The 24920-nt window shown below is 43.5% G+C and overlaps 1 protein-coding gene across 1 annotated transcript in view; it reads left to right on the top strand.

Moving 5' to 3' along the window:
• Positions 1-23658, top strand: part of ACTN2 (actinin alpha 2) — a 76549-nt gene extending 52891 nt beyond the window's left edge. Inside the window, exons 11-21 of the mRNA XM_051821489.2 lie at positions 1129-1276; positions 2737-2887; positions 6251-6359; positions 7646-7786; positions 10354-10536; positions 14195-14329; positions 15206-15385; positions 15983-16129; positions 18688-18753; positions 19628-19786; positions 21600-23658. Of these exons, the coding sequence (XP_051677449.1) occupies positions 1129-1276; positions 2737-2887; positions 6251-6359; positions 7646-7786; positions 10354-10536; positions 14195-14329; positions 15206-15385; positions 15983-16129; positions 18688-18753; positions 19628-19786; positions 21600-21758 (1578 nt within the window). The 3' untranslated portion in view covers positions 21759-23658. The remainder of the gene's footprint in view (positions 1-1128; positions 1277-2736; positions 2888-6250; positions 6360-7645; positions 7787-10353; positions 10537-14194; positions 14330-15205; positions 15386-15982; positions 16130-18687; positions 18754-19627; positions 19787-21599) is intronic.
• Positions 23659-24920: the final 1262 nt, after the last annotated feature.

Genomic DNA, 24920 nt, shown 5'->3' with positions numbered 1-24920 from the left:
CCAAGCCTTCATCTTTCACTTTCTTTTTCTGTCACTTTCTCACATGCGGTTCCGCAGCCAGTCCCACTGACTGTCCTTCCAGATTGTACCTTAAAATACTGCTCTTCTCTCTACCTCCACTGCCACTGTTCCATGTAAAGCCTCCCTACCCTTTCTTGGACTGCAAGTAACCTCTAACTGGCTCTCTTTTTCTTTTGCCCCCTAAAATTCAGCCCCCATAGAGCAGCCTCTGTCATCTTTTAAAAATATCCATCAGATCTTTGCAGCTTCTTTCTCCAAACCCCTTAGCAACTTCCCAAAATATTTGCAATGGAGTCCATGTTCATTATCCTGCCCCATAGGGTCTGGCACAGTCTGACCCATGCCCACTTTGCTGATCCCACCTCTTGTGCCTCTGCCCTAGCTCGCTATGCTGTGGCCACCATGATCCACTTTGGCTCTTCCAACACCTTGAGCCTCTCAGGGCTTTGAGCTGGTTCCTCCACCAGGAGCACTTGTTCCTCACTTCTTTGCATAACTGGATTTTTCCATCATTGAGGTCTCAGCTCAAATGCCACCCCCTCAGACGTCTTCTCTAAATAACCTATAGGAACTACCTCCATCGGCTCTCAGTACCCTTGACCCTGAGTTGTTTTTCTTTCATGACACTTATCACTATCTGAAATGAACTTGTTTGTTTAATTAGTTGTTGATTTTCTGTCCCTCCTGACAAGCAGGAAGGGAACTTCATGGTGTTTTTTGCCCTTACAAAGTTTCTCACTAATACCTGCTACGTGGGAGATGCTGCTGGCTGTCATTAGCTGCTGCTGGCTGATTGGCTGTGTCATCCCCATCATTGAATCAGACTTGTCTTGAATGGAGTCACTGTGATATTTTATCTCTTTGTAGCCTTAAAGTTTAGCCCCTATTCATCGTTGTCCACATCTGGAAATGCATCAGATTAGTCAGCAATGTGAGGTCTAAACAGTCCCAGTGATAATTAAGACATTTGGAAGCCAAAGTGGTTGAACGATTGCTTAGGCAGGGTGTAGGAAACACGGTCAAACACACTGTGGAGGGGATTCATAAGAGGGTCCAAGAGATCAGAGTGTGACGAATGTGCCTTCACTTGTCCTTGAACCATCCCAGGATATTGCTGGTGCCTGGCAGAGGCTGGAGCAGGCAGAGAAGGGTTATGAGGAATGGTTGCTCAATGAGATACGGAGACTAGAGCGCTTGGAACACCTGGCTGAGAAGTTCAGGCAGAAGGCCTCAACGCATGAAACTTGGGCTTATGGTAAGTAGCCAAGACTTGGATTTGGTTTTGAAACCTCAGAGTTGAGCTGGGCACAGAGCCACCAAGCATCATTACTAGCTGTATCTCCGGCGTCTGGGTGATGCTGTGGGCAGCTGTCCTCACCTTTTTCTGCTGTCTTATTTCAGTGCTAAACTTCAAGAGGTAAGCATGAAGATTGATTTTTATAATCAAGCAGATCATATGGCACTTGAAATGTGTTCTTCATACACTTACCTACGTAAGGCCTGGCCTCCTTCTGCCTTTCTTATTTGATTATATAATTAACTGTTTATTCCTTAATTGTGAGTCAGACAGCCCCGGCCCATCTTCTAGCTTCTGCCAATGAAATGCATATTAAATACCACAAAGCAACATAACATCTTACTTGGAACATCTGATTGGAGGGGAAGACTGCAAGTTATCATTTTCTGGAACCGGACTTGTTTATCTCACTGTCATTCCCCTATTTTTTCATGTATGATTCTTGGAAGTACATAGCAGGTAGTTACAGGTACAGATGCTGGAGCCAGGCAGGGTAGAGACCCAGTTCTGATACTGAGCAGCTTAGTGCCTTGGTCATGGTCTTAGCCTCTCCTTGGCTTCACTGTCCTCTTCAAGATGGGGATACTCCTTGTAGGATTTTTGTAATACCCTCCTTGTAGGATATTTATGCAGATTTAATGAGTTCCTAAAGTTTTAAAATGAGTATCTGACACATCATCAGTGCAACGTTGTCATCATCAAATATATGAATACTCGTTCTCCATTTCCAGCTTTGTACAATTAAATCCTGAAAGGTCATTAACCAGGGATCCATATGGATTCAGTTATAGCCACAGCACTTGCTCAGTTGAGGAAATATTAATGGGGAAATACAAACATACATGAATTTCAAATTTTTTGCACCAAAATAAACTCTTTTAATTCTATTTTCCACATACTTTTTGAAGTAAAAAGAAGTTTAAAGAGGAAAATACCTAATATTTATTATCAAGGAAAAAAAAAAACACAAAGCTTATGCTGCATTTAACTACAGAAAGTATAGCTTTCAAACAAAAAGAATTGGGGTGGAACTGAGGACAGGGGTTTTAGCTAACCATCCCAAGTGGCTCTTGGGAGGAATTACTAACTCAATAGAGTATCCTGCTGGACAGGCAGACACCACTTAAGATGATGAGGAATAGAACTCTGGTTTTCTGAGTGCATTCAGTGCTACTCCCACCCGCATCCCCCTCCCCCTGCCCTGTGTGTCAAGATGTGAACCCCTCAAGCGGCTGGTGCATCCTTTGCAAGCAACAGCCTGAATTTCACAGAGATGCTTGATTGTGTCTTCAGGCCAGTGGTACTCGGCCTCTTGCTTGCTTGTGATCTCAATGCTCCCTGTGGGTGCACTTGGGTGGCGCAGAGAGGCCATTCTGTGACACCAGCGTATTCACACTCCCTTGCGGCCACCTTTGCAGGCAAAGAACAGATCTTGCTGCAGAAGGATTACGAGTCGGCATCCCTGACCGAGGTGCGGGCCCTGCTGCGGAAGCACGAGGCCTTTGAGAGCGACCTGGCCGCGCACCAGGACCGTGTGGAGCAGATCGCAGCCATCGCACAGGAGCTGAAGTACGTGCTGCTGCCTCGTCCTCCCTCCGGGGAGCCCCTGGGCTGTGGGAGCGACCTGGGCTCTGGATGAAGAGGGGCAAGGGAGACTGGCCTTTCCTTCCTGGCTAGAGCTGTCTGAATAGGATTCTTCCTGTTTCTCCAAATACAGACACGGATTCAGCTTTGGTTGTTTGGTTCTGGACGAATCCCCTATCCTCCCGTCCAGCAGCACCCCAAACCCCAGCACAGGCAGGTCTGCTTCCAAGAGGATGAGAAATCCATGCAGAGGCCTGAGGCTTGTAAAAAGGCACAGAAAGGCAGCCTCACCCAGGCTAGGTGTAGGAGGCGGAACCTAAGGCCTGTCCAGAAAACGAGGCAGAAAACCAAAATCACCTGTAATGGAAGAGATGTTAAGGCCCTGCTTTTGTTTGTCACCCAATAAGTGCTGTGTCATTTCCATGCATTGCGATTCTTGGGAAGAACTGGCAATGAGCTAACCACTCCGCAGGCATCCTGAGATCCCTGCTGTGTGCTGTGTGTGCCCCAGGCATGGCTGCCTCCATGGAGAGGGCCTCCGAGCAGTGTTTCTGAACTGTTTTAAGACCCCTGCCTCACTTTGATGAACACAACATCTCATTTCCTACTCCTTCCCCACTCATTGGAATCAAAGATATATTTGCAGAATTTTTAGAGCCTAACATCTCATGGTAACTTCAGAAAGATGAATAATAAAAATGCCTTTGAATTTATGACATTTTAAAATAACCATGTTCTTTGCTTTCAGCCAGAGCAAACCCCTTAATTAGCAGATGGGTACTCTTTAAAGAGCATCCTGTTTCAATCTTGTCCATATAAATGCTTAATTATTTGTGATCTTTATATCCAGTTTGCATATGATATTTGTGGTCTCTATATGATCTTATTTTTCCTACTTCTTGAATATTAGTTTTTTTGATTACTCATTAACAGTTACAAATAAAAGGATGAAAAAAAAACCTCAATTATTTAGTGCTCTATCACAGCTTCTAAAAGAAATTTGGAATGGTTTTGAGTGTTGCCAGTAAAATTTAAGTAATAATTTTACTATTACTATTATTCCTAGTGTTCCCACTGCCTATTTATGTACACAGAACAGAGATGACTCACACATACAGAATTTAGGCTGTGCCCTTATTATTATTAACATCCCTTTCATTTTTACTTAAATAAATTAGAAATGTTGTGTAGTTCTCAAAGTGTATAAAAATAGTCATGCAAACCTTAACTCCTTGCAAGCAGACATATGCAGAACCTTTGTATATGAATTAGAGGAGGGAGAAATGTATTCATACACCATGAGAATTACTATGGAAGGGCAAGCATTTGCCTCGCCATTGTAGATCAGTAGGTTTCCTAGGGAATTTTTTGTTTTATTGAGAACACTTTCTTCTCTTTAATGTTAGCATTTTAGGGATCCCTAACCTTTTTGTTTTGTATTCTAGCATATTTTAGTTGTTTGAATTTTTCTCCCCACTTACAACAATAAGTACAGTTTAACCCAGTGTAGAATATGAATATTATTCAGATTCAATTTATATATATGTGGCTCAGCCACTTTTTAAAAAAAAAAAAGATTTTTATTTGTTTATTTGAAAGGCAGAGTTACACAGAGAGAAGGAGAGAGAGAGAGATCTTCAATCCTCTGGTTCACTCCACAAATGGCCACATCAGCCAGAGCTGGGCTAGGCTGAAGCTAGGAGCCAGGAGCTTTGTCCAGGTCTTCCACATGGGTGGCAGGAGCCCAAGCACTTGGGCCATCTTTCACTGCTTTCTCAGGTGCATTAGAAGGGAGCAGGATCAGAAGTGGAGCAGCCAGGACTAGAACCAGCACCCATATAGGATGCAGCACTGCAGCCAGTGGCTTAACACACTGTACCACAGCACCAGTCCCCCACAGTTTGTTCTTGAGACCTGGGGAAGCTTCAGTGAAGTGATGGGGAGCCACCTACCCACGAGAAGAACGCTTAGATACCAACCACTTGGGTTTCCTTTGTCCAGTTACAAGAATAACAATGCTTAATAAGCATTAGCTAATATTACTCAAGGAAAGTACCCAAGCAGTGAACAACTACTGTCCTGATGTAGGAACTAAACAGGAGCCTCCAGGAAATGGATTTGGTGGGGTAGGAGGGGACTTCTTGAAACTTGTCTTGTCCTGACCTGGTTTTGAAGAAGTCTCTGGAAGATGTCTTTAAACCTCCAGGAGTCTCACTGCCATCCTGATTTAAAAGGTGATTAACTTTTGCACAGGATTCCAAGTTTGATCCCTGGAGATGCTCAGTTAACTTTCTAGTTAAGTATTGCTTTAATGGTGAGTTTAAATTACTTCACAAAAATTCCACTAAGATGCATAGGTGGTTTGATGAGGGAAAGTATTTAGCAAGGAATCTTTTTTTTTTTTTTTTTTTTTTTTTTTTTTTTGGACAGGCAGAGTTAGACAGTGAGAGAGAGACAGAGAGAAAGGTCTTCCTTTTGTTGATTTGCTCCCCAAATGGCCAGTGCACTGCGCTGATCCAAAGCCAGGAGCCAGGTGCTTCTCCTGGTCTCCCATGATGGTGCAGGGCCTAAGCACTTGGGCCATCCTCCACTGCCTTCCCAGGCCACAGCAGAGAGCAAGACTGGAAGAGGAGCAACTGGGACAGAATCCGGTGCCCCGACCGGGACTAGAACCCGATGTGCCAGCGCAACAGGTGGAGGATTAGCCAAGTGAGCTGCGGCCCAGCCTAGCAAGGAATCTTTTGGGTCTTGCTTGTCATGCTAATGGCCTGAGACAAATCAGAACCTTGTTGCCCTTCAGTGGAAGGGCTGGGGTCTGCTGCCTTGTAGAAGTGCTAGGCAAGGTCACAGCCCCCTTCTGGATGTGGTGCTCCACCCAGCGGCGAGGCTGGGCGCCCTCCCAGGGGAACCAAGGACACCTACCTCCCCCTGTCACTCATTTCGCTGTTCTGGTCACTGTGGCGCGCAGCCTGGCCCTCAGCACTGTCCTCAGGTTACATAGTTGGCTTCATTTAGCAGGTTCATTGCCACTTAAACATCACACTGCGGGGCTGGGTTGGGGGAGGTTCACAGAGAAAAGGAAAGGAGAATGAAGGCCGCTGAGACCTTAGGAAGACAGTGGCAGTCTCTGTTGAGAAGTCTGGACATCAGCACAGGTTTTACTAATTCTCATTGCTTTATGACAAGAGTGACAATGTTTACGATGGATGGATGAACCCAGTCCTGAAAGACCCTGCCAATTCTCTTACCAGATTTCTGTTTTTAAACCTGGCAGTGTGTGTTGGGCCTGTGTCCACCTTCCCCTGTGTCATCTGGGAAAGTGACTCTATTTCTTGTCACTTTTAACAGTGAACTGGACTATCATGATGCTGTGAATGTCAACGATCGATGCCAAAAAATCTGTGACCAGTGGGACAGGTTGGGAACGCTCACCCAGAAGAGGAGAGAGGCCTTGGAGGTGAAGTCTTGAAGCCATATTGACATGAAATCTTGTAACAGAGGCTCTTTAATTAAGTCACTGGTATTAATTTTCTGTGGCTCTGTGGCAATATGTATATGAAACTTTGCAGACTTTTGATGAAAGGAACCTCTAAAGAGAGCCCCCAAAGAAGTGGGAGAAAGAAGGAAATAGGAAGTTGGTAGCTTTGTGCTGTAGGTCACCCATTAACAGTGAAACGTTCTTTTGAATTAAAAAACAAAACCAGCAGTAGTGAGATTGTGGTATAAACCCACTTGATACCAAGTGATAACTACAAGGAGTTTCTGAAAATCCTCCCATATGAATTATTGAGTCAGGAAATCAGAAAGAGCCTCACTTGAGCTTGCAAAGGGCAACAGATATTGAAAAAAAGAAGACATGATATGAAAAGGAATTGGGGTAAATTTGGCCTTATCCAAATATAAGGCGTGGGTGAATAATGGTAGATAGCTGGGATTTAAACTGTACCTAATTATCTGTCACTGTGGAAGATTCATGTGATGTGAAGGAAGAAAGCAGTTGACCAGTCGTCAGAGTCTTTTCACCTTGTCTCTGATGTAATGTCTACAGTACACTATTTTCAGGCTTCCTGGATGGCCGCTGACTGTTACAAAGCTGCCTAAAGAAAGAAATGTTGAGAGAGAGAAAGGACTGGACACGTACTGGTGACAGCATGAGCATTTTAGAACAGGAAGAAATGTGAATCTAATTGTGGAATATGTAAAAGCATAGAGTGGTTTCCCTGTCCACTCCCCATTGTCCTTGCCATGGGAAACAAGCTCAGTATCCAGGTTTCCTGAAGCCTTGTGCTTTCATGTACCAGGGAGGTGAGAGAGGGTCACTGTATAAAGTCCTAAAAGAGGATTTAAGGAAATTTACCAGTAGGTCCCTCTGTCTTCACTAAGTAGGGTGACTTTGGCAAAGATATGCGACTTCTCTGTGCACTGTTGAGTGTAAGATGCAGAAGATGCCCTGAGTTCTCTGTTAGCCAGCACAGTTAAGGAGTCAGTGCTCCAGTTACTGTATACTTGAAAAATGAAGCTACATTGGATGTTGTTTAATCCTCCTTTAATTCAGAAGGTCCCTCAGAGACTTGTAGGGCTCAGTCCGATCTTCTTGTGAGCTTTACTTGATCTTTTGCAGACATCTGCTAAATGTCAGATAATAGTTTATTGTTCAGGAATACCTGTTTACACATGGATATGCATAAGAGAATTTACTTAATCTATGAAATGCTTGTTTCCATTTAACTTTGTGATCTTCAGAGAACGGAGAAATTGCTAGAAACCATTGATCAGCTTCACCTGGAGTTTGCCAAGAGAGCTGCTCCTTTCAACAATTGGATGGAAGGTGCTATGGAGGATCTGCAAGATATGTTCATTGTCCATAGCATTGAGGAAATCCAGGTAAACCTGCACTCATTTTTTTAAAAGATGTATTTATTATTTGAAAGATGAAATGAGAAACACAGAAAGAGTGATTTTTTAATTTTTTTTGCAAGTTTAATTTTGCATTTCATTTCTTGATAAACCAAAGTTTAAATCTAAAATAACTTACAGGTGTTCAATAAACAGTTGATTTATGGATGGAGGACATAATGCAATTATATTTACTTATTCTTAGACAGATTGGTTTGATAGATCTTCTGTCTATTAGTTCACTCCCCCAGTTGACCACAACAGCCAGGCTGGCCAGGAACTCCATCCAAGTCTCCAATGTGGGTGTCAGGGACCCAAGCACTTGGGCTATCTTCTGGTCCTTTCCAAGAAGCAGAGCAGCTGGGACTCAAACCTGCAATCCAGTATGGGATGGGGGTATCCCAAGTGGTGGCTTGACATGCTGTACCACAATGCCCACCCCAAACTACATTCTTACTGCATTAGAAATTAGTTGTCATTTAAACTTAGAATTCTGTTATATTTGTGGGTTTTTTTCTTATTTTATATTAATTTTATAACTAAGGAAATATGTTTAGAAAGCTCAAATTAACCTTTAAGCCTTAACTTAAAAATGTGTTTATTGCTCCTGGCTACACCAAAATTAACATCAGTCAAATAATGATTGATTTTGAATATGTCTAAGAAAATCTGTTCTTTAAAGAAGAGCAAAATCTCCACGTGTGACATGGAGATATTCATGGAAAGTTAGGTGTGTATTGTCTGCTGAGTCAGCTACTTTGCAAAATGTGTACATATTGCTGCTCTTACTACACAGAGTTTTGCTAGAACAAAAAACATAAGGAGCCTCCCATAAGTCTAAATGTCTAGGTTATAATTTCTTCTGGGACTTTAAAGTTGTAAATAAGACTTCTAGGGAGTGAGGAAAGAGAAGCGAGCCATTCTCACACAGCATGACCCAGTTTAGAGACCATTGTTCAGTGAATTTGATATGAAAAAGAGTATAAAGAGAAAATACTTTTGAATTTAATAGATGTGTGTTAAAAAGAAGTCAGATAGAAATACTGAAGGTTAGGATTTGAAGCCCTGCCTCATAATAAAGGAACAGTCTAGAAGGATTTGCACTGGGTGTCAGTGAAGCCACTACTTTCTTGAACATTTCAGATGTCAATGTACGAAGCTTTGGTGGTGCTTCTTGGATGTGCACTGAAGCCTAAGCTAGCACCCTAACTGTCGCTCCCCGTCTTCGTGGAGGAACGACACTAAACCCTGCCTAGGCTTCATATCCGAGTCACGGCACCATTATGTCGCTCCCCCTCTTCGTGGAGGAACGACACTAAACCCTGCCTAGGCTTCATATCCGAGTCACGGCACCATTATGTCGCTCCCCTTCTTCGTGGAGGAGCGACACTGAACCCTGCGCTGTTCTTTCATCTGCTTGGCCCTCCCCGGGTTTGCTGCTGGTTCTTCCCGGGTTGGCTACCATCCCTTCCACCTCCGTGGAAGGGCGGTTCCCCCTGCCACATTCCCCACTTCCGCGGGGGAGCAGCACACCGCCGGCCGGCTCTCTCGGGGGCTGCACAGGTGTTCCTCCAGATAGATGTTCCCCTTAGATGTTTCTGGTGCATGTTGTCTCTCTCCTCCTTTATAGTCCTCTTCCACCAATCCCAACTCTGCTACCCACACGCCGAGTACGCTGCTCTCCTCCAATCAGGAGCAGGATCAGCTCCTGGAGGTCATCACTCAAGTTGGCAAGAGGCAGCTGCGTAGAAGCTGTTTTCTTCTCTCCCAGCGCCATATTGTGGGAGAGCAGATGCATAGAATGTCTTAATTCCAGTAACTCAGTCCAGTCCGGGTTGCTCCCCACACCTAACGTTTTATTTTGTTTTGTTTTTGAGTAAGTGAGACCTTTAAGTGTGCCTTGGAAGTCCCTCATTGTTTCACAAACTATGTTAGCAGCTGATCTGTTGCAACACCTAACATAGTCCCATCCTACTTAGGGTGGTTTGCAAAGCAGAGAGGTTGTTTGAACACCTGACCCCACAGGGCTGCAATTTTGTACATTACGGTCAAAGAATAGGTTCAATAAATGCAGGTCTTATGGAACCTCCTAGGTAAGAGTTAGTTTCCGTGGCCTTTTTTTTTTTTTTTTTTTTTGAGGGGTAGGGACGTATTGCCTGCTTGCCTTTAGGTATAAGGGCAGCAAGTGTCAGGTGCTCATTTGTAGGATTATGAAGGTGAACTGGCTGTTAGAAGGGCAGCTAAGTTCTCTTCATCAGCAGAGAGTGAGACCTAAATAATGGCTGAGGATCAGAAATAATAAAAGCAAACATAACTTTTAAAATATGATTTTTGAAGACTCTAGATGAATAGCTATCAATTAGTCATCATGATACCATTTGTTCCATTTTCTAGGAACATTTTTCTGCACTAAAAAGCTTTTCTAAAACGTACTGTATTTCCTCCAGAGATTCCTGCAATTATAAAGCCATTTGCATATGTGAAGAAAGGAACATCAAAACCTGCAAAAGTAGCACTAAAACCAGATCGGGTTTTCTCTGCTTGTGTCTGTGTAGAGTTTGATCACAGCTCATGAGCAGTTCAAGGCCACGCTACCTGAGGCAGACGGGGAACGGCAGTCCATCATGGCCATCCAGAACGAGGTGGAGAAAGTGATTCAGAGCTACAACATCAGGATCAGCTCGAGCAACCCTTACAGCACCGTCACCATGGACGAGCTCCGGGCCAAGTGGGACAAGGTGGGTGGCTGAAGACTGAGTGTGGAAAGAGAGGGGCATCCTTGAAGCCAAGCTGAGGAAAGAGGTTAACACGTTAGGCACCTGGAGTGACTGCCTGATTTGGCATCATGACCAGCATTTACCTTCTTCCCAAATTTCACAGATAAAATCTATTAGATTTTTTTTAAAGATTTTATTTATTTATTTGAGAGGTAGAGTTACAGACAGTGAGAGGAGAGACAGAGAGAAAGGTCTTCCATCCATTGGTTCACTCCCCAAATGTCCGCAACGGCCAGCGCTGCGTCAATCTGAAGCCAGGAGCCAGGAGCTTCTTCTGGGTTTCCCATGTGGTTGCAGGGGCCCAAGGACTTGGGCCATCTTCTACTGCTTTACCAGGCCACAGCAGAGAGCTGGATTGGAAGAAGAGTAGCTGGGACTAGAACCAGTGCCCATATGGGATGCCGGCACCACAGGCAGAGGATTAACCTACTGCAGCATGGCCCCAGCCCCTATTAGATTTTTTTTAATAAAGGTTTTTTTATTTGTTTGAAAAGTAGAATGACAAAGAGAGGGAGAGACAGAGAGAGAGGTCTTCTGTCCACTGGTTCACTCCCAAATGGCCACAATGGCCAAGGTAGAACCAGGCCAAAACCAGGAGCCACGAACTCCATCCAGGTCTCCCAAGTGGGTGGCAAGGGCCCAAGCACTTGAGCCAACTTCTGCTGCTTTCCCAAGCACATTAGCAGGGAGCTGAATGAAAAGTGGAACAGCTCAGACTTGAACCTGTGCTCTGATATGTGATGACAGTGTTGTAGGAGCCGTTTATTTATTTATTTTTATTTTTTGACAGACAGAGTGGACAGTGAGAGAGAGAGACAGAGAGAAAGGTCTTTCTTTTGCTGTTGGTTCACCCTTCAATGGCCGCCACGGCTGGCGCGCTGCGGCCGGCGCACCGCGCTGATCTGATGGCAGGAGCCAGGTGCTTATCCTGGTCTCCCATGGGGTGCAGGGCCCAAGCACCTGGGCCATCCTCCACTGCACTCCCTGGCCACAGCAGAGAGCTGGCCTGGAAGAGGGGCAACCAGGACAGAATCCGGTGCCCCGACCGGGACTAGAACCCGGTGTGCCAGTGCCGCAAGGCAGAGGATTAGCCTAGTGAGCCACGGCGCTGGCCCAAGGAGCCATTTAATCCACTGCTCCACAATGCTGCCTCTCTGTTGGATTCTTAAATGCCATTCAGCAGGTTTTGTAGTTTGTGAGGAAAGGAAATAGAGATTTTGTGTGTGTGTATGTGTGTGTGCTTTTATTTGGTTACGTTTGTTTAAAATTTTATCTAAGGTCTACAAATTTCATGTATTTCATATATACAGATTTAGGAACATAGTGCTGCTTCTCACGCTAGAGTATTTAAAAAAAAAGGATTTGTTTATTTGAAAGGAAGAATGAAGTGGGAGGAAAGACAGAGAGCAGGGAGAAGAGGATGAATATCTTTCATTTGCTGGTTCACTCACCAAATGGCCTCAAGGTCCAGAGCTGGGCCAGGCTGAAGCCAGGATCCAGGAACTCCATCCTGGTCTCCCACAGGGGTGGCCAGGGGCCCACATACTTGGGCCATCCCCTACTGCCTTCCCAGGCGAATTAGCAGGGAGCTGTGTCGAAAGTGATGCAGCTGGTCCGCAAGCTGGCTCTCTGATATGGGATGACTGTTTCACAAATGATGACTTAACCTGCTACGCCACAATGCTAGTCCCAAGACTATTTTCTTTAAGCAATATCTTTCTTAGATGTTAACGAAATCAATACAGATTATGATATTTATAAGGGAATCAATTTTTAAAGCCTTAACTGAAAATTTGAGGAATTAACTTGCTAGTAGTACTTCTTTAAAGAACTGTAGAATATAGGATAGACATGTCTCAAACCTGTGTGAATTAGTGCTTTTTAAAATTTGAGACACAGATAGTGAGAGCTAGGGTGTACATGCACCAGAGAGAGAGAGAGAGAGAGAGGTTGTGAGAGAGCTCCCCTCTGCTGGTTCACTTCCCAAAAGCCCAGGAACCAAACATAATCCAGGTCTCCTTTGTGGAAGGCAGGAAACCAATCATATGAACCATCACTGCTACCTCCTAAGGCCTGCATTAGCCAGCAGCCAGAGTCAGGAGTCAGAACTTGATCTGGGAATAGAAACCAGGCACTCCAGTGTGAGACACAATCCACCAGACAAAATGCCTGCTGCCTATATGAAGTTTAAATGCAGAGAAATTGCCTAGAAAGTTCTACCTGGGGTACAAAAGTATTCCAACTAACTTTCTGCCTCTTAAATTGTAGGAAACTACCCACATAGTTCATTTTGATCAAAACAGGATCATTTGTACCCTTTATTTCATTCTTAAGAGACACTTAAGTTCATGGCCTAAATGATAGTGTGATGAATCATCCCAGCATGCTCGTGCATAGTCTATAAGAAATAAGGCCCCCACATGGATTGGAGGTGGTCTATTATAAAAATATACATACAGCACATTAGAAATGAGGCTAAGAGGGGAAAAACTGGTTTTGGAAGAAGAGTGTTCATCTAGCAGTAGTAGTTAGCTAGTGAATTACAGTGCTGGTCTTCCTGACAGCCAGAGTGATGAAGGAAACATACTGAGTTAAAGAATTTCCCTGAAAAGAGGAGGGGAAAGGGAAATAGATCATTTTTGTATCATTTTTTAAAGGAAAACAAGTTTTTCTCTTCTAAGTAGTTATAAAGGAAATTGGCCCTGTGGATTTTTGTAAAAGGGATACTGAATGTCTTCAGCAGCAGTTTTCCAGATAATCCAAAAAAAAAGATTTCCAAAATAGCTTTTTGTTGCTGTTGACTCCAAGGGAACTAATGCATCACATTCAAATGTAATTCACAAATAGAATGGAAAATATGGAGGAAGTAGATTACTTCTGAGGGCCCAGCATCATATAGGAATCAGGTTCATGAACGCAGCAGGGCTCCTGCACATTTGTGTGTGCTGATCCCTCTGACAGATCTCTTCTGATAACAGTGTTCAAAATTCATAAGTGTATTTAAGATGGTAAAAGAAAACACACAGTTAGTGATATTTTTCAAGTCAGGCTAAGGTAATGTATGTGCTTCTTTGTTAGTACATTGAAAAGCAAGATCTAACAGTAAATTGAACAATTTTTGAAATAGTGCTGAGAATACACAGTATTGCGAGAGGCAATGTAGAGAATGCCTTCGATTCCTGTCGTGGGAAAGTCAGAGGTACTAAATACTAAATACTAAATACAGCTAAATACTGCTGTGGGGTGGCACATTCATAACCAAAGGAAATGCTCACTTTCAACCAAACTTGTTCAAGTTTACAAATCCATTGCACTCTGGACCCAGCCCCCATGGGTCTTGGCTGCAGGCCAAGAGCCTCTGGCTGGAAGAATAGCCAGTGTCCCTAATTCAGGCTGTTAAATACCCCTCAACTCATCCAGCATTCCAGCAGGGAATTAATGGCACCAGGTGGCAGTCAAAGCTACACTGCACTCTCCCTGTAGTCCCTGGAGAAGGGACTCCCATTCCCCTTCCTCTCACCTCCCATTCTTCCTCTCTGCCCTCCTCCTCCCTCTGCTGTGGTCATTCCACTGAAACCAAAGCTGGCCTCTAACCTTTGGTGTCCTTGGGCTCTGACAGGTGAAGCAGCTGGTGCCCATCCGGGATCAGTCCCTGCAGGAAGAGCTGGCTCGCCAGCACGCTAATGAGCGCCTGCGGCGCCAGTTTGCTGCACAAGCCAACGCCATTGGGCCCTGGATCCAGAACAAGATGGAGGTAGGTCAGCGCCTCCCCAGAGCTGTTGAGAAGCCTTGAATCTGACATGGCAGTGATTTTTTTCTTGTGCTGTAGTTTCTGGTCACCCTACTCAGTGCTGTGAGAACACCTTCCACCCTGGGCTGTTGTGGGTGTGTGCACCTGGGCACTTGGCACAGAGTGTGTGCAGCGGCTGCTGAAGGAGGTGGGGGCGTTCTCACTGTAGTCTGTTTATTTTGTCATTAGAATCCACAGCAGGGGTCTTTGTCAATGTTTAGTCTCTGCAGGACCTACATTTTAAGCCACCCATCTCTAAGGAAGGACAATTGAAGATTTGGAAATATTTACATTTTCTTTTATGGAAAAGCAACCTTTAATGAGGTCTGGGCTCATTTTATCCTCAAGAACAGCCAGGACCCATTTGTTGACTTCTTATGTCTCTCCTGTGCACACTCCGGTGATAAATGTTAACTTTTTTTTAAAGATTGGGGAGGGGAGAGGACATCTAAAATACAAGAAATCTTCAGATGGAGGAAGCCCTCAGTGATTGTAGATCCATCCGGCTGCTCCACTGTACAGCTGCGCCAGAACAGGGGACAGGGCAGCTCGGCCTGAGGGAGTTTCCTCAGGTAGAGAAGAAGGCTGAAAGGACTAATTTCCTACCCCTCTTGCTTTTCTGATTTGTTTCTCATTGCTTTCCCTTCCCACGCTCTAGACAGGCCAGAACTAGACCTTGCTTTGAGACCATCCATTTCCTACTTCATCTGGGAAAACAGACTTTGGTGCCTAAAGCCAGCGTAGCACCTGATGCAGGATCAGGAATGACATACCCCGTGTAGCTTATCTTGGAAGCCAATTCATTTTGCTTTTCTCTGTGTTCCCACTTGCCTGCACCAGGAGATCGCCCGGAGCTCCATCCAGATCACAGGAGCCCTGGAAGACCAGATGAATCAGCTGAAGCAGTATGAGCACAACATCATCAACTACAAGAACAACATCGACAAGCTGGAGGGAGACCATCAGCTCATCCAGGAGGCCCTGGTCTTTGACAACAAGCACACGAATTACACCATGGAGGTACAGCGGCCTGACACGCCTGTGCTGCTTCGTGTCTGATTGTGCCCTTGGCACTCTCTCGGAGTATTTTCCCATGTGCTTGTCTCTTTTCTGTTACTGAGTTCTACAGGGAAAAAAGTTAGGCATCTTTAAGTCTTTCCGGCCACTATTATAGAACAGCCTTGGGAACTCATAAAGTACCATAAAAAGTTACCATCAGCATCATCATTTTTACCACAATGACTTCATTACACTTCTTCACAGATAGTATCAGTAATTGGACTATTGCATTTCTACCAGTTTGACCAATCTGATCTCCTTGGGAGTCAGCAGGACCCATTCTGTTACATGATAAATGAGAAGATATTTTTAGTGACAAATAGATTATGTTTAATCTATAGAGTACCAGTTGTCACTACTAGAACCCTGGTGTCACCTCTAAGTACTTCCCTCTGTAGAATCCTACAAAAAAAAAGTAGAATAAAAAACAGCGGAGGGAAGTCTGTAGTGAGTCCTGCTTATCACCTTTTGGACGGACTCCCCTGATGGGCAAGTGAAGAGACGAGACTGACCTGCTGGCTAAACCTGGAGCCCATGGTTCCCTTTGTTTCCTTGCAGCACATCCGTGTTGGGTGGGAGCTGCTGCTGACAACCATCGCCAGGACCATCAACGAGGTGGAGACCCAGATCTTGACGAGAGACGCGAAGGGCATCACTCAGGAACAGATGAATGAGTTCAGAGCCTCCTTCAACCACTTTGACAGGGTACCACACTCTCTTTATTTTTTTGGAGGACATTACTGGGGACAGTATACTGCGTGCTGAAAGGATGTGCATGCTGCCATCATGTTAAGTCTTAATGTCCCAGAAGTCCACTGGGAAGCAGAGCGGTTAATACCAAAGCAAAGCGTGCTGAGCTCAGCTGGGGCTCCTTTGTGCTGCTTACTGCAGATCACTAGTGAAGGCATCTGCAGCTGATGTCAAAGCTTACTTTGTTCTAAGTATATTCTTAACATAATGTGGTTGTTGGAGTTAACTCATTTTCTAAAGGCTTAAATATGAAATTCTGACATATATTTCCCAAGTAATTGTCTAGGTAAAGCACCTGATGAAAAATTAACCCACTCTTTCAACATAAAATTCAGTTTTCCTTTTTAAAAAAAGATTTATTTATTTGTTTTGAAAGTCGGAGTTAGAGACTCTTCCATCCCCTGGTTCACACCCCAGATGGCTGCAATGTCCTAATGCTGAGCCAGGCTGAAGCCAGGAGCCAGGAGCTTCTTCTGGGTCTCCCACACAGGGGCCCAAACACTTGGGTCATCTTCCCTGTCTTTCTTAGACCACTAGCAGGGAGCCAGAATTGGAGCAACTGCGCTCATATGGGATGCCAGTGTCGTGGGAAGCAGCTTCATCCCCTACACCACAGTGTCAACCTCTGATTTCAGCTTTAATTAACAAAATGGACTCATGTTTTAGGGAAACTAAACAATACCAACAAGATGGTAATAATTTTCATAGTGAAGGCATATAAAAAGTACTGGTTTTTAAAATATTATCTAGTGTTCTGGTTTGAATAATACTGAAAAAGATTCTTTGTGAAAATTACCAGTTTGTTGATTATGTGGCCCAAACTGACTTTTAAGGCCATCATTCCTATCATTAAAGATCATTAGAAAAGAAATATTCCATCACTTTGGACAGGATCCTATTTATGATTTGCAAATACCAGCAAGTGGTTCCTAAAATACCTTTAGGCTCAGCCAGCCAAATGTTCCCCGGTAAAACAGTCTAGATAGTCTAACAGGCCTAAGTAAAAAATTGTATACAGAGATGGGTATTGACATTTGCATGGTTTAATCCCAACTTTATTGTGGAGAAACATGCTGTAATACTCGCCTGATTTTATCCACTGAAGTCCAAATCGGGTTTCTCTGGTGGAAGGAAATAATTGATCATTGTCCTTGCACAAGTGCATCTGAGCTTGTTGAAGGATATTTCTCTCTTATTTAGGCTGCTTTCTTGGAAAAAGTACATTGATTTGAATCCAAGGTGATGAGACAAGTCCTTTGCAACGCAAAGCCCAAAGAGAGCAATGTAGAACTTGACAGCTTGTTTAAGAATGAATGATTTTGTGTCATGCAGGGAAACAGAAGTTGGGGAGAGAGGGAGAGGTATCAGGGATACTGATCTCCTTTGCTTCATCCTCTCACTCAACAGTAAAGATAGGAATGGAAAGAAGAGGGCAGATCTGAGATTGAGACAGAAATCTAACAGCAGGATTTGAGGGGTGAGGGAAAAGGAAAAATCTGAAATGACATGGAAATTCCAAGCTGTGAGGATATAGGAGGGCAGAGGTCTCCTAGGCAGGAGTCCAGTTCTAGAGTTTAGGGCTGAATCCTGCAGGATTCTCCCCACATCATGGTCACCTCTGGCGAGAGAGTCTGCAGAGTAAGAAGAGAAAAGATCCTAGGGAACTTACTACGTTTAAAGGAGGCAGAAGAGCTGGAGAGGGGACCCTAAGGGGTGGCAGCGGAGAACAGTATCAACATGGCAGGGAGCATCTCTTTAAAGAAAGTCCTGGACAGGCCATAGCAGTGACTGAGGACTAAGCATGTAGGTGTGAGAACAGACTCGTGAAGTCTCCATCCACAGAAAAACCTTGTGTCATTGGCCTTTGGGACTGGCCATTTTGTGGGTGAACAAAAACACCAGATAATAACCTGTTAGAAATTGGATTGGCCAATCAATCACATGCAGGGCTCTGTGTTAACACCCCTGTTTCCGTAGAGTTTGGGTCACAGTCTTGAACTGGCCTTTTCCCATCTGGGAAGGCTGTTGTCCACACAGGCCATCTTACCTGATGTTCTGTGCAGACTCTCATATTTTCTGGCAAAGCAGAGCTTGCTACACGGAAAGGCCACTGTAGCCTGGTCCAGGGCCTCCGAGGGGTTGCAAGGTAGCTCTCCAGTTGATTTTCAGTAGGGGGAAATTTACACAGAACCACTGCTTGTAGTATGTTCTTCCACCAGTGGGTGGCAGAAATGAGCTCCTGACAAATTCCTCCTGCTGCTTGCCTGAATGAGGTCTTTGCTTTTTGTCTGGTCTTTATGACCTACTCTACCCCTCCCCCTATTTCCTTTGAAAGAAATATTTCGTAACATCCTTTTGTTGGCTGTATTCTTCAGTGAATTCTTGGTGACCTTGACAATCCTGGCAGAGCCTCAGGTGCACTTCTCTTACCAGATTTTGTTAAGTTGGTCAAATAGAGTTGCTCATCTTGCCTCTAATCCTTACTTTCCCTGATTCTTTGTATTTGCCAACAGAGGAAGAATGGCCTGATGGATCATGAGGACTTCAGAGCCTGCCTGATTTCCATGGGTTATGACTTGGTAAGATGGATGTTGAAATTTTACTAAAAATTGATATTTTGTTGATCTTGGATTTGTGTTATAGGAGACAGCTGGCTTAAAGTGAGGTATCACATTGGGGATTGATTTGTTATATTGATAATATTTTTGAAAGTATGCCTGTTACTATATAAAAATTCTTTTACCAAGCCAAAGCATATTTTTATTGAGTTACTTGTTATATGATTTTTTTCTAGTGAAGTAACCAAGAACATGGGCCATCCTGATGGTTTTTTAAGTTTGTTGAGATCAATTCAGATCCTAGAGTTCCCCTGTTTAAAGTGTACACTTCAATGGCATTCAGTAGCCTGATGACTTTTAAAGTCCGTTTCCCCCTTAATATGTTAGAAGGTAAAACGTTTTTAGTAATAACTCAGCTAAGAGAAACCTAGTCCTGATATATACACACTTCTTCTCTGTTATCTATTAATGTGTATTTGAACATGTTCTGCTTTAATTTCCTCCAGAACTTTAAAATCATGAGCACCATCATTGAACTGTTTTCCTATTTAGCAATATCACTTTACTCAGTGGTAGTCTGAGGAAAGACCCAATTCTCACTTTGAGTTTCTCATCCATGATTATGTTATATGAACTACGAAAACAACTTGGGTCACAGAGAAGGAATCTGACATTTGGAGCTTCTGACTTGAGGTTGCAGCAACAGTTTAAATTGTCAAATAACAAGCCTGAATCGTGCATGGGGGCTGGGTGTCTCTTGGAAAGACTGATGGGAAATGCCTGGAGTGGTGATGTTTTCAAACACAAAGGAACTTACAGTCAATAAGAAAGAGAATGAGAATGGTTGAGAGTAGGGTACTGTTGAAGTGACTGTTTCTTTGCTACCTTGCCCCAGGGCGAAGCTGAATTTGCCCGCATTATGACCCTGGTTGATCCCAATGGGCAAGGCACCGTCACCTTCCAATCCTTCATTGACTTCATGACCCGAGAGACGGCCGACACTGACACCGCCGAGCAAGTCATCGCCTCCTTCCGAATCCTGGCTTCTGACAAGGTCTGTGTTGTCGGATTTTCTTCTACTGCAGCAACAGTCTACTGCATCACACTAACAAAAAAGGAAACAACATTGCAAATAAAAACCCTTTTCAAACTAGTGCATTTCACACTATATCAGCCCTAAATTTGGAAGGGGATGCATAAGCATAACAGTGGTGTGCCAAGATCAGAGAAAATACAGACATTCCCCTCTTGGCATTTGTGTATGGCCTCATACTGAGTTATTGAAGGGACCAACAGTGTATATTTTGTAGAAGTGTGTGTGTGTGTGTGTGTGTGTGTGTTTTACTGGCTCAACCCCATTTCACATTCCACACTGGCAACTCTGACTGCGAGAAGAAACCACAGAATTCAGAGGTTATGTGACTTGGAACTTCTCCTAAGGGTCAGTGACTCTGGGTTTGTTCCCAGCCACTGGAGCAAAGTTAAGGATAGCCATTCAGTCATTTAGAAAATTGACAAGGCTTTCGTTAACACCTAGCCTAGAAATTTAGAATTTAATACCAAATTCAGGATGTTTAAATATCATTCCTTAAGCAATTAAAACATCTCAGGACAGAAGATTCAATTTGGGCTGAGATTGTTCTAGCTTGTGTTCTGGCCCAGTAAAACCATGGGAAGGGCTGAAACCCATCCGCACAGCCCTGTTCATTACCTTACACACCGAACAAGGCCAGCTAGCTTAACAATGATATAACAAGGGTGTGTGTGTGTGTGTGTGTGTGTGTGTGTTTTGACAGGCAGAATGGACAGTGAGAGAGAGAGAGACAGAGAGAAAGGTCTTCCTTTTGCTGTTGGTTCACCCTCCAATGGCCACCGTGGCTGGTGCGCTGCGGCCGGCGCACCATGCTGATCCAAAGGCAGGAGCCAGGTACTTATCCTGGTCTCCCATGGGGTGCAGGGCCCAAGCACTTGGGCCATCCTCCACTGCACTCCCTGGCCACAGCAGAGAGCTGGCCTGGAAGAGGAGCAACCGGGACAGAATCCGGTGCCCGGACCGGGACTAGAACCCGGTGTGCTGGTGCCACAAGGCGAAGGATTAGCCTAGTGAGCCGCGGCGCCAGCTACAAGTGTGTTTCAAAATGAACCATTTGTCACAGGGATGAGGGTGGAGAACAGAGAGCCCAGATGATTTAGGAAGTAATAAGCCATGGCTCATCCAACCCCTCAAAAGACCCCTCTCTATATTACAGCGTGATATTTGTGATTTACTAACCTTGACTCTTACCAGCCAGAATTGTCTTATTTCCCATTGGACATGTGACATCAAGAAGCAAAACAAAATAAAAACCCTCCATTGTTAAATGTCAGTTTTATTTTGTTTCAGAGAGAGGTTCCTCTAGTGGCCACATACTTCTAGTTGTTTTTTTTTTTAATAAACTAAATAGGAAAATGACTTCATTCTCCATTTTTGTTTTGAAGAAACTATACCAATATGTTAAGTTAAATATCCCTGTGTTCTCTTCAGTATATGATATAAAACAACTGTCGCTTTACCTTGCTGGTGGGAAACTTAGAGCACAGTACTTATCACTTTCTTTATGGCACAGTTTGAGAAATACTGTTAATAATATTTTTCTATTTGCCTTTAGAATCATATTGAATTTCTTGTTGGCCAAAAAGGCAGATCACCCTGTAGATAGGTTTCTGTCAGTAAAGCTCTGCTTTTTGTTGTTTATATGGGACAGTGCCCTGTAGACTCTCTACCTTTATTCCTTGTTAAAAGTGAAGCTAATGCAAGGAATATGTAAGTTATGTTGCAGGATTTTCTGCCATTGACTTTGCAAACTCTTCCGTGTTTTTTTTTCCAGCCATACATCCTGGCAGAGGAGCTGCGTCGAGAGCTGCCCCCAGATCAGGCCCAGTACTGCATCAAGAGGATGCCTGCCTACTCGGGCCCAGGCAGTGTGCCCGGCGCCCTGGATTACACCGCGTTCTCCTCCGCGCTCTACGGGGAGAGTGATCTGTGATGGCTGAGTTTCTGTAATCATTGATCCCAGCAGAATGCAATAAAAGCTGAAGTCACAGTTTGTTTCCTGGAAATGTTGACAAGCTTTATTAAGAGAGAATTTTACAGCAACTCAGTAATTGCTAGCAATGTAACATGGCTGAAATGAAATTTCTACAGCATATGATATAGTGCGCTACATAAGTGGGATTCTTTATTTCTGAGCTTTTAGCTAAATGTAATGAAACATCAGTTGGTTTGTTTCTTTGAACAAAGCAGATCACTTGAGTAGTTTAGAATTAGAAGCGCTCAGGATAGAAGGAAAGTGAAAAAAGAAAAATCCAAACTACCTAAGATTCAAGACTGGGGGCAACTCACAAATTGGTAAATTATATTTTAAAAATATATACTTAATGTCTAATATGCTTATTGCCAGGGGACTGCATTTAGGATTCTTGTGTTTCATTTCTTGCCTTTCCAAAGATTAGCTCAATTTCCGGATCAAAGGCGCTGTCACATCTTTGGTCAAATGCAATATTATGAGATGGGACTGCCAAGATTAGAAACAGACTGCTCAAAAGATGTTTAGTACTTAAAATGTTTTAAATAGAGTTTATGGTCAGCTCTTCATTAGTTAGGACAAGATAGTCCAGTTAGTGGGTTTTGTTTTGATGCCTTACTCATCCTCCAGAGTACAACGAGAGGCAATGTGGAAGTCAGTTTAAATTGCCAGAGAGGAAGATGGAGTCACCAGGTAAAATGAGATTTTCAGGGTTATCTGCTGATTCCAGATTCCTGTGCTTTTCCTAGAGCATGTTAGTGGAGCCTCTCAAGAGATGGCCAGTTTAAGTGCTCTGTTTTTAACAAGCAGCCCTCCATAGTAGTTGTTTGTAGAAAGAGACAACTGGTACCCCAGTAGCTCTCCGGGAAGGATTCTTTTATGCCTTTAGTCTTAGGACCTGTTAAGGAGAAGCCCGAGTTAGGAGGAAAGGGCTGATTCTCAACCACGGTAGAGGTAAGTTCTTTCACTGCAGAAACCTTCCACAGCTTCTGGGTTTAACCCTGTTGTGCAGTAGGAGTTACAGAGTGGCCAGTGTGCATCCATCGCTGGGATTGGATGGCGTATCCTGTCAGGTCCAGAGTCTGGCTCTGGGTGTGGGAAAAGCTCTGCTGTGTGACAGAGGCCATGTGTGCTCCTGTCATCACACTTTGATCTGTTGAGTGTTCATTTTTCTGCTTGTGTTACTGTGTGCTGTAATTCCCCGCTCTGTTTTTCCATCTTGTTGACAGCTCGTAGAGAATAAAGCAGGAATTCTTTTTATATCTGAGTCCTTAATGATCAGGAAATGAGTTGTAAACAAACAAAAACAGTTGTGAACAGCAATTAAAGTGTTACTGGAGAAGCAGTCATGTGCCTATTAACTACAGTCTGTTTCTTCAGACTTTTATAGATTTCCACCAACAGCTGGAACTGTGGTATTTTCCAGCTGTAACTGTCTGGTAATCTGTTACTTTTACTACTTTGGCCCGACAAGAACTTTCAGCACTTATTTGCTTTATTCAGTAGTTGGTAGTTTGTAAATTCCTGAAATATTTGAATCCTTGAATTTTATGCCAAACACTTTGGGAGTGGTGTTTAGGTAAACTGTTTTATTTCAAGCAGGTGCTATATCCCATCCATAAATATTAAGGAAAAGTTATTTGATGAATTTATGGTAGTTTAGGATGGATAAGGGTAACTCATCTACCTACATTTTTAACTTCTTTACAACATTCAGCGAGAGAATGGATCATTACTATCTGCTGATAAGCGAAGAAAGGAAATAAACTCTGAAAAAACAATAAACATGTTTATACTCTTATTTTAGAACTTTTATTTCTGAAGCTGAATTATCAATTAAACTTAATTTATAAAAGAAAAAGATCCCTGTTTTTATTATTTTAAAGAATAACTGCCTGCTTAAAATTTCTATCATATTTAAAAGCTGTCATTAGGTTTAATACTTGCCTCCCTTGCCAAAAGAGACTGGCTTGTTGGGTAGAAGACAAACTTAAAATAGGGAATTAGTGGGGTGGGCACTGAGGCTCAGCAGATTAAGCCGCCATCTCCAGCACCAGCATCCTATATGGATGCCAGTTCGAGACTGGCTGCTCCAATTCTGATCCAGCTCCCTGATAATATACCTGGGAAAGCAGTGGAAAATGGCCCAAGCCAAGTTCTTGGGCCCCTGCACCCACATGGGAGACCTGGAAAAAGCTCCTGGCTCCTGTCTTTGGACTGGCCCAGCTCCAGCCGTCATAGCCACTGGGGAGTGAACCGGCAGATGGAAGACCTCTCTCTCCCTGCCTCTCCCCCTCTCTGTGATTCCATCTTCCTTTCAAGTGAATAAATAAATCTTTAAAAAAAGGGAGGCAGATTTAGGGTTAGCCCAATTAGAGGTGAGTGAGAAATGGATTAGAAAGAAGTGCTTAATCAGGAGAATTAATTTAACCAGAACACCCAGTTAATTTAATTTTAAATGTATGCATACCCAGCCACAACCTCAGAATTTCAGACTCAGGAGGTCTGAATTAAGACCTGGACATATGTATTTTTTTTAAGCTCCCAGGGGATTCTGATAACAGCCAATTGAGAACCACTGGATTAGAGATAAAGAAAAGGTTGGTAGTCATCAAAAAGTCTAAAACCATTGAAGCCCTTCCTAGAAAGCTTGGTCTGAAGTTGGAAAATAAGAATGGGCAGGTGAAATCTTGCGCTATCTGGGTGGTAATAGAGGAATACTTGAAAACTAAGTTTTGGAATGGAACATTTTAGCTTGGCTCATGGAATAAGCAGCTGAATATGCACTCTCTATAGCCCTTCTATGAAAGGAAACAAATGTAAATGATACACAGGAAGAAATTTGTGTTTCATGGAACAGTTGCTAATTGTTACCAAGAGGGCAGAATCATCTGCAGTTTTGGGGTTTTATTTGAAAAGACAATACTTGACGTGTCCCCACTGGGATTTCTCAGGTACCCCTTTGCTTACGGAATGGTTATATTGTCCCATCTGAGGAATTTTCATTTTACATCTGGCATTGCAGGGGAAGACTGCGTTTTCTGTTTTGAATTCATCCATTATTATCTCAATCCCTAAGCAGCTGACAAGCCATCATTCTTTCTAAGCTTGGAACTAGTAGTA

Source organism: Oryctolagus cuniculus, chromosome 13 (assembly GCF_964237555.1).
Source record: "Oryctolagus cuniculus chromosome 13, mOryCun1.1, whole genome shotgun sequence".
Classification (NCBI taxonomy): domain Eukaryota; kingdom Metazoa; phylum Chordata; class Mammalia; order Lagomorpha; family Leporidae; genus Oryctolagus; species Oryctolagus cuniculus.
This window is presented reverse-complemented; position numbering and strand designations above follow the sequence as displayed.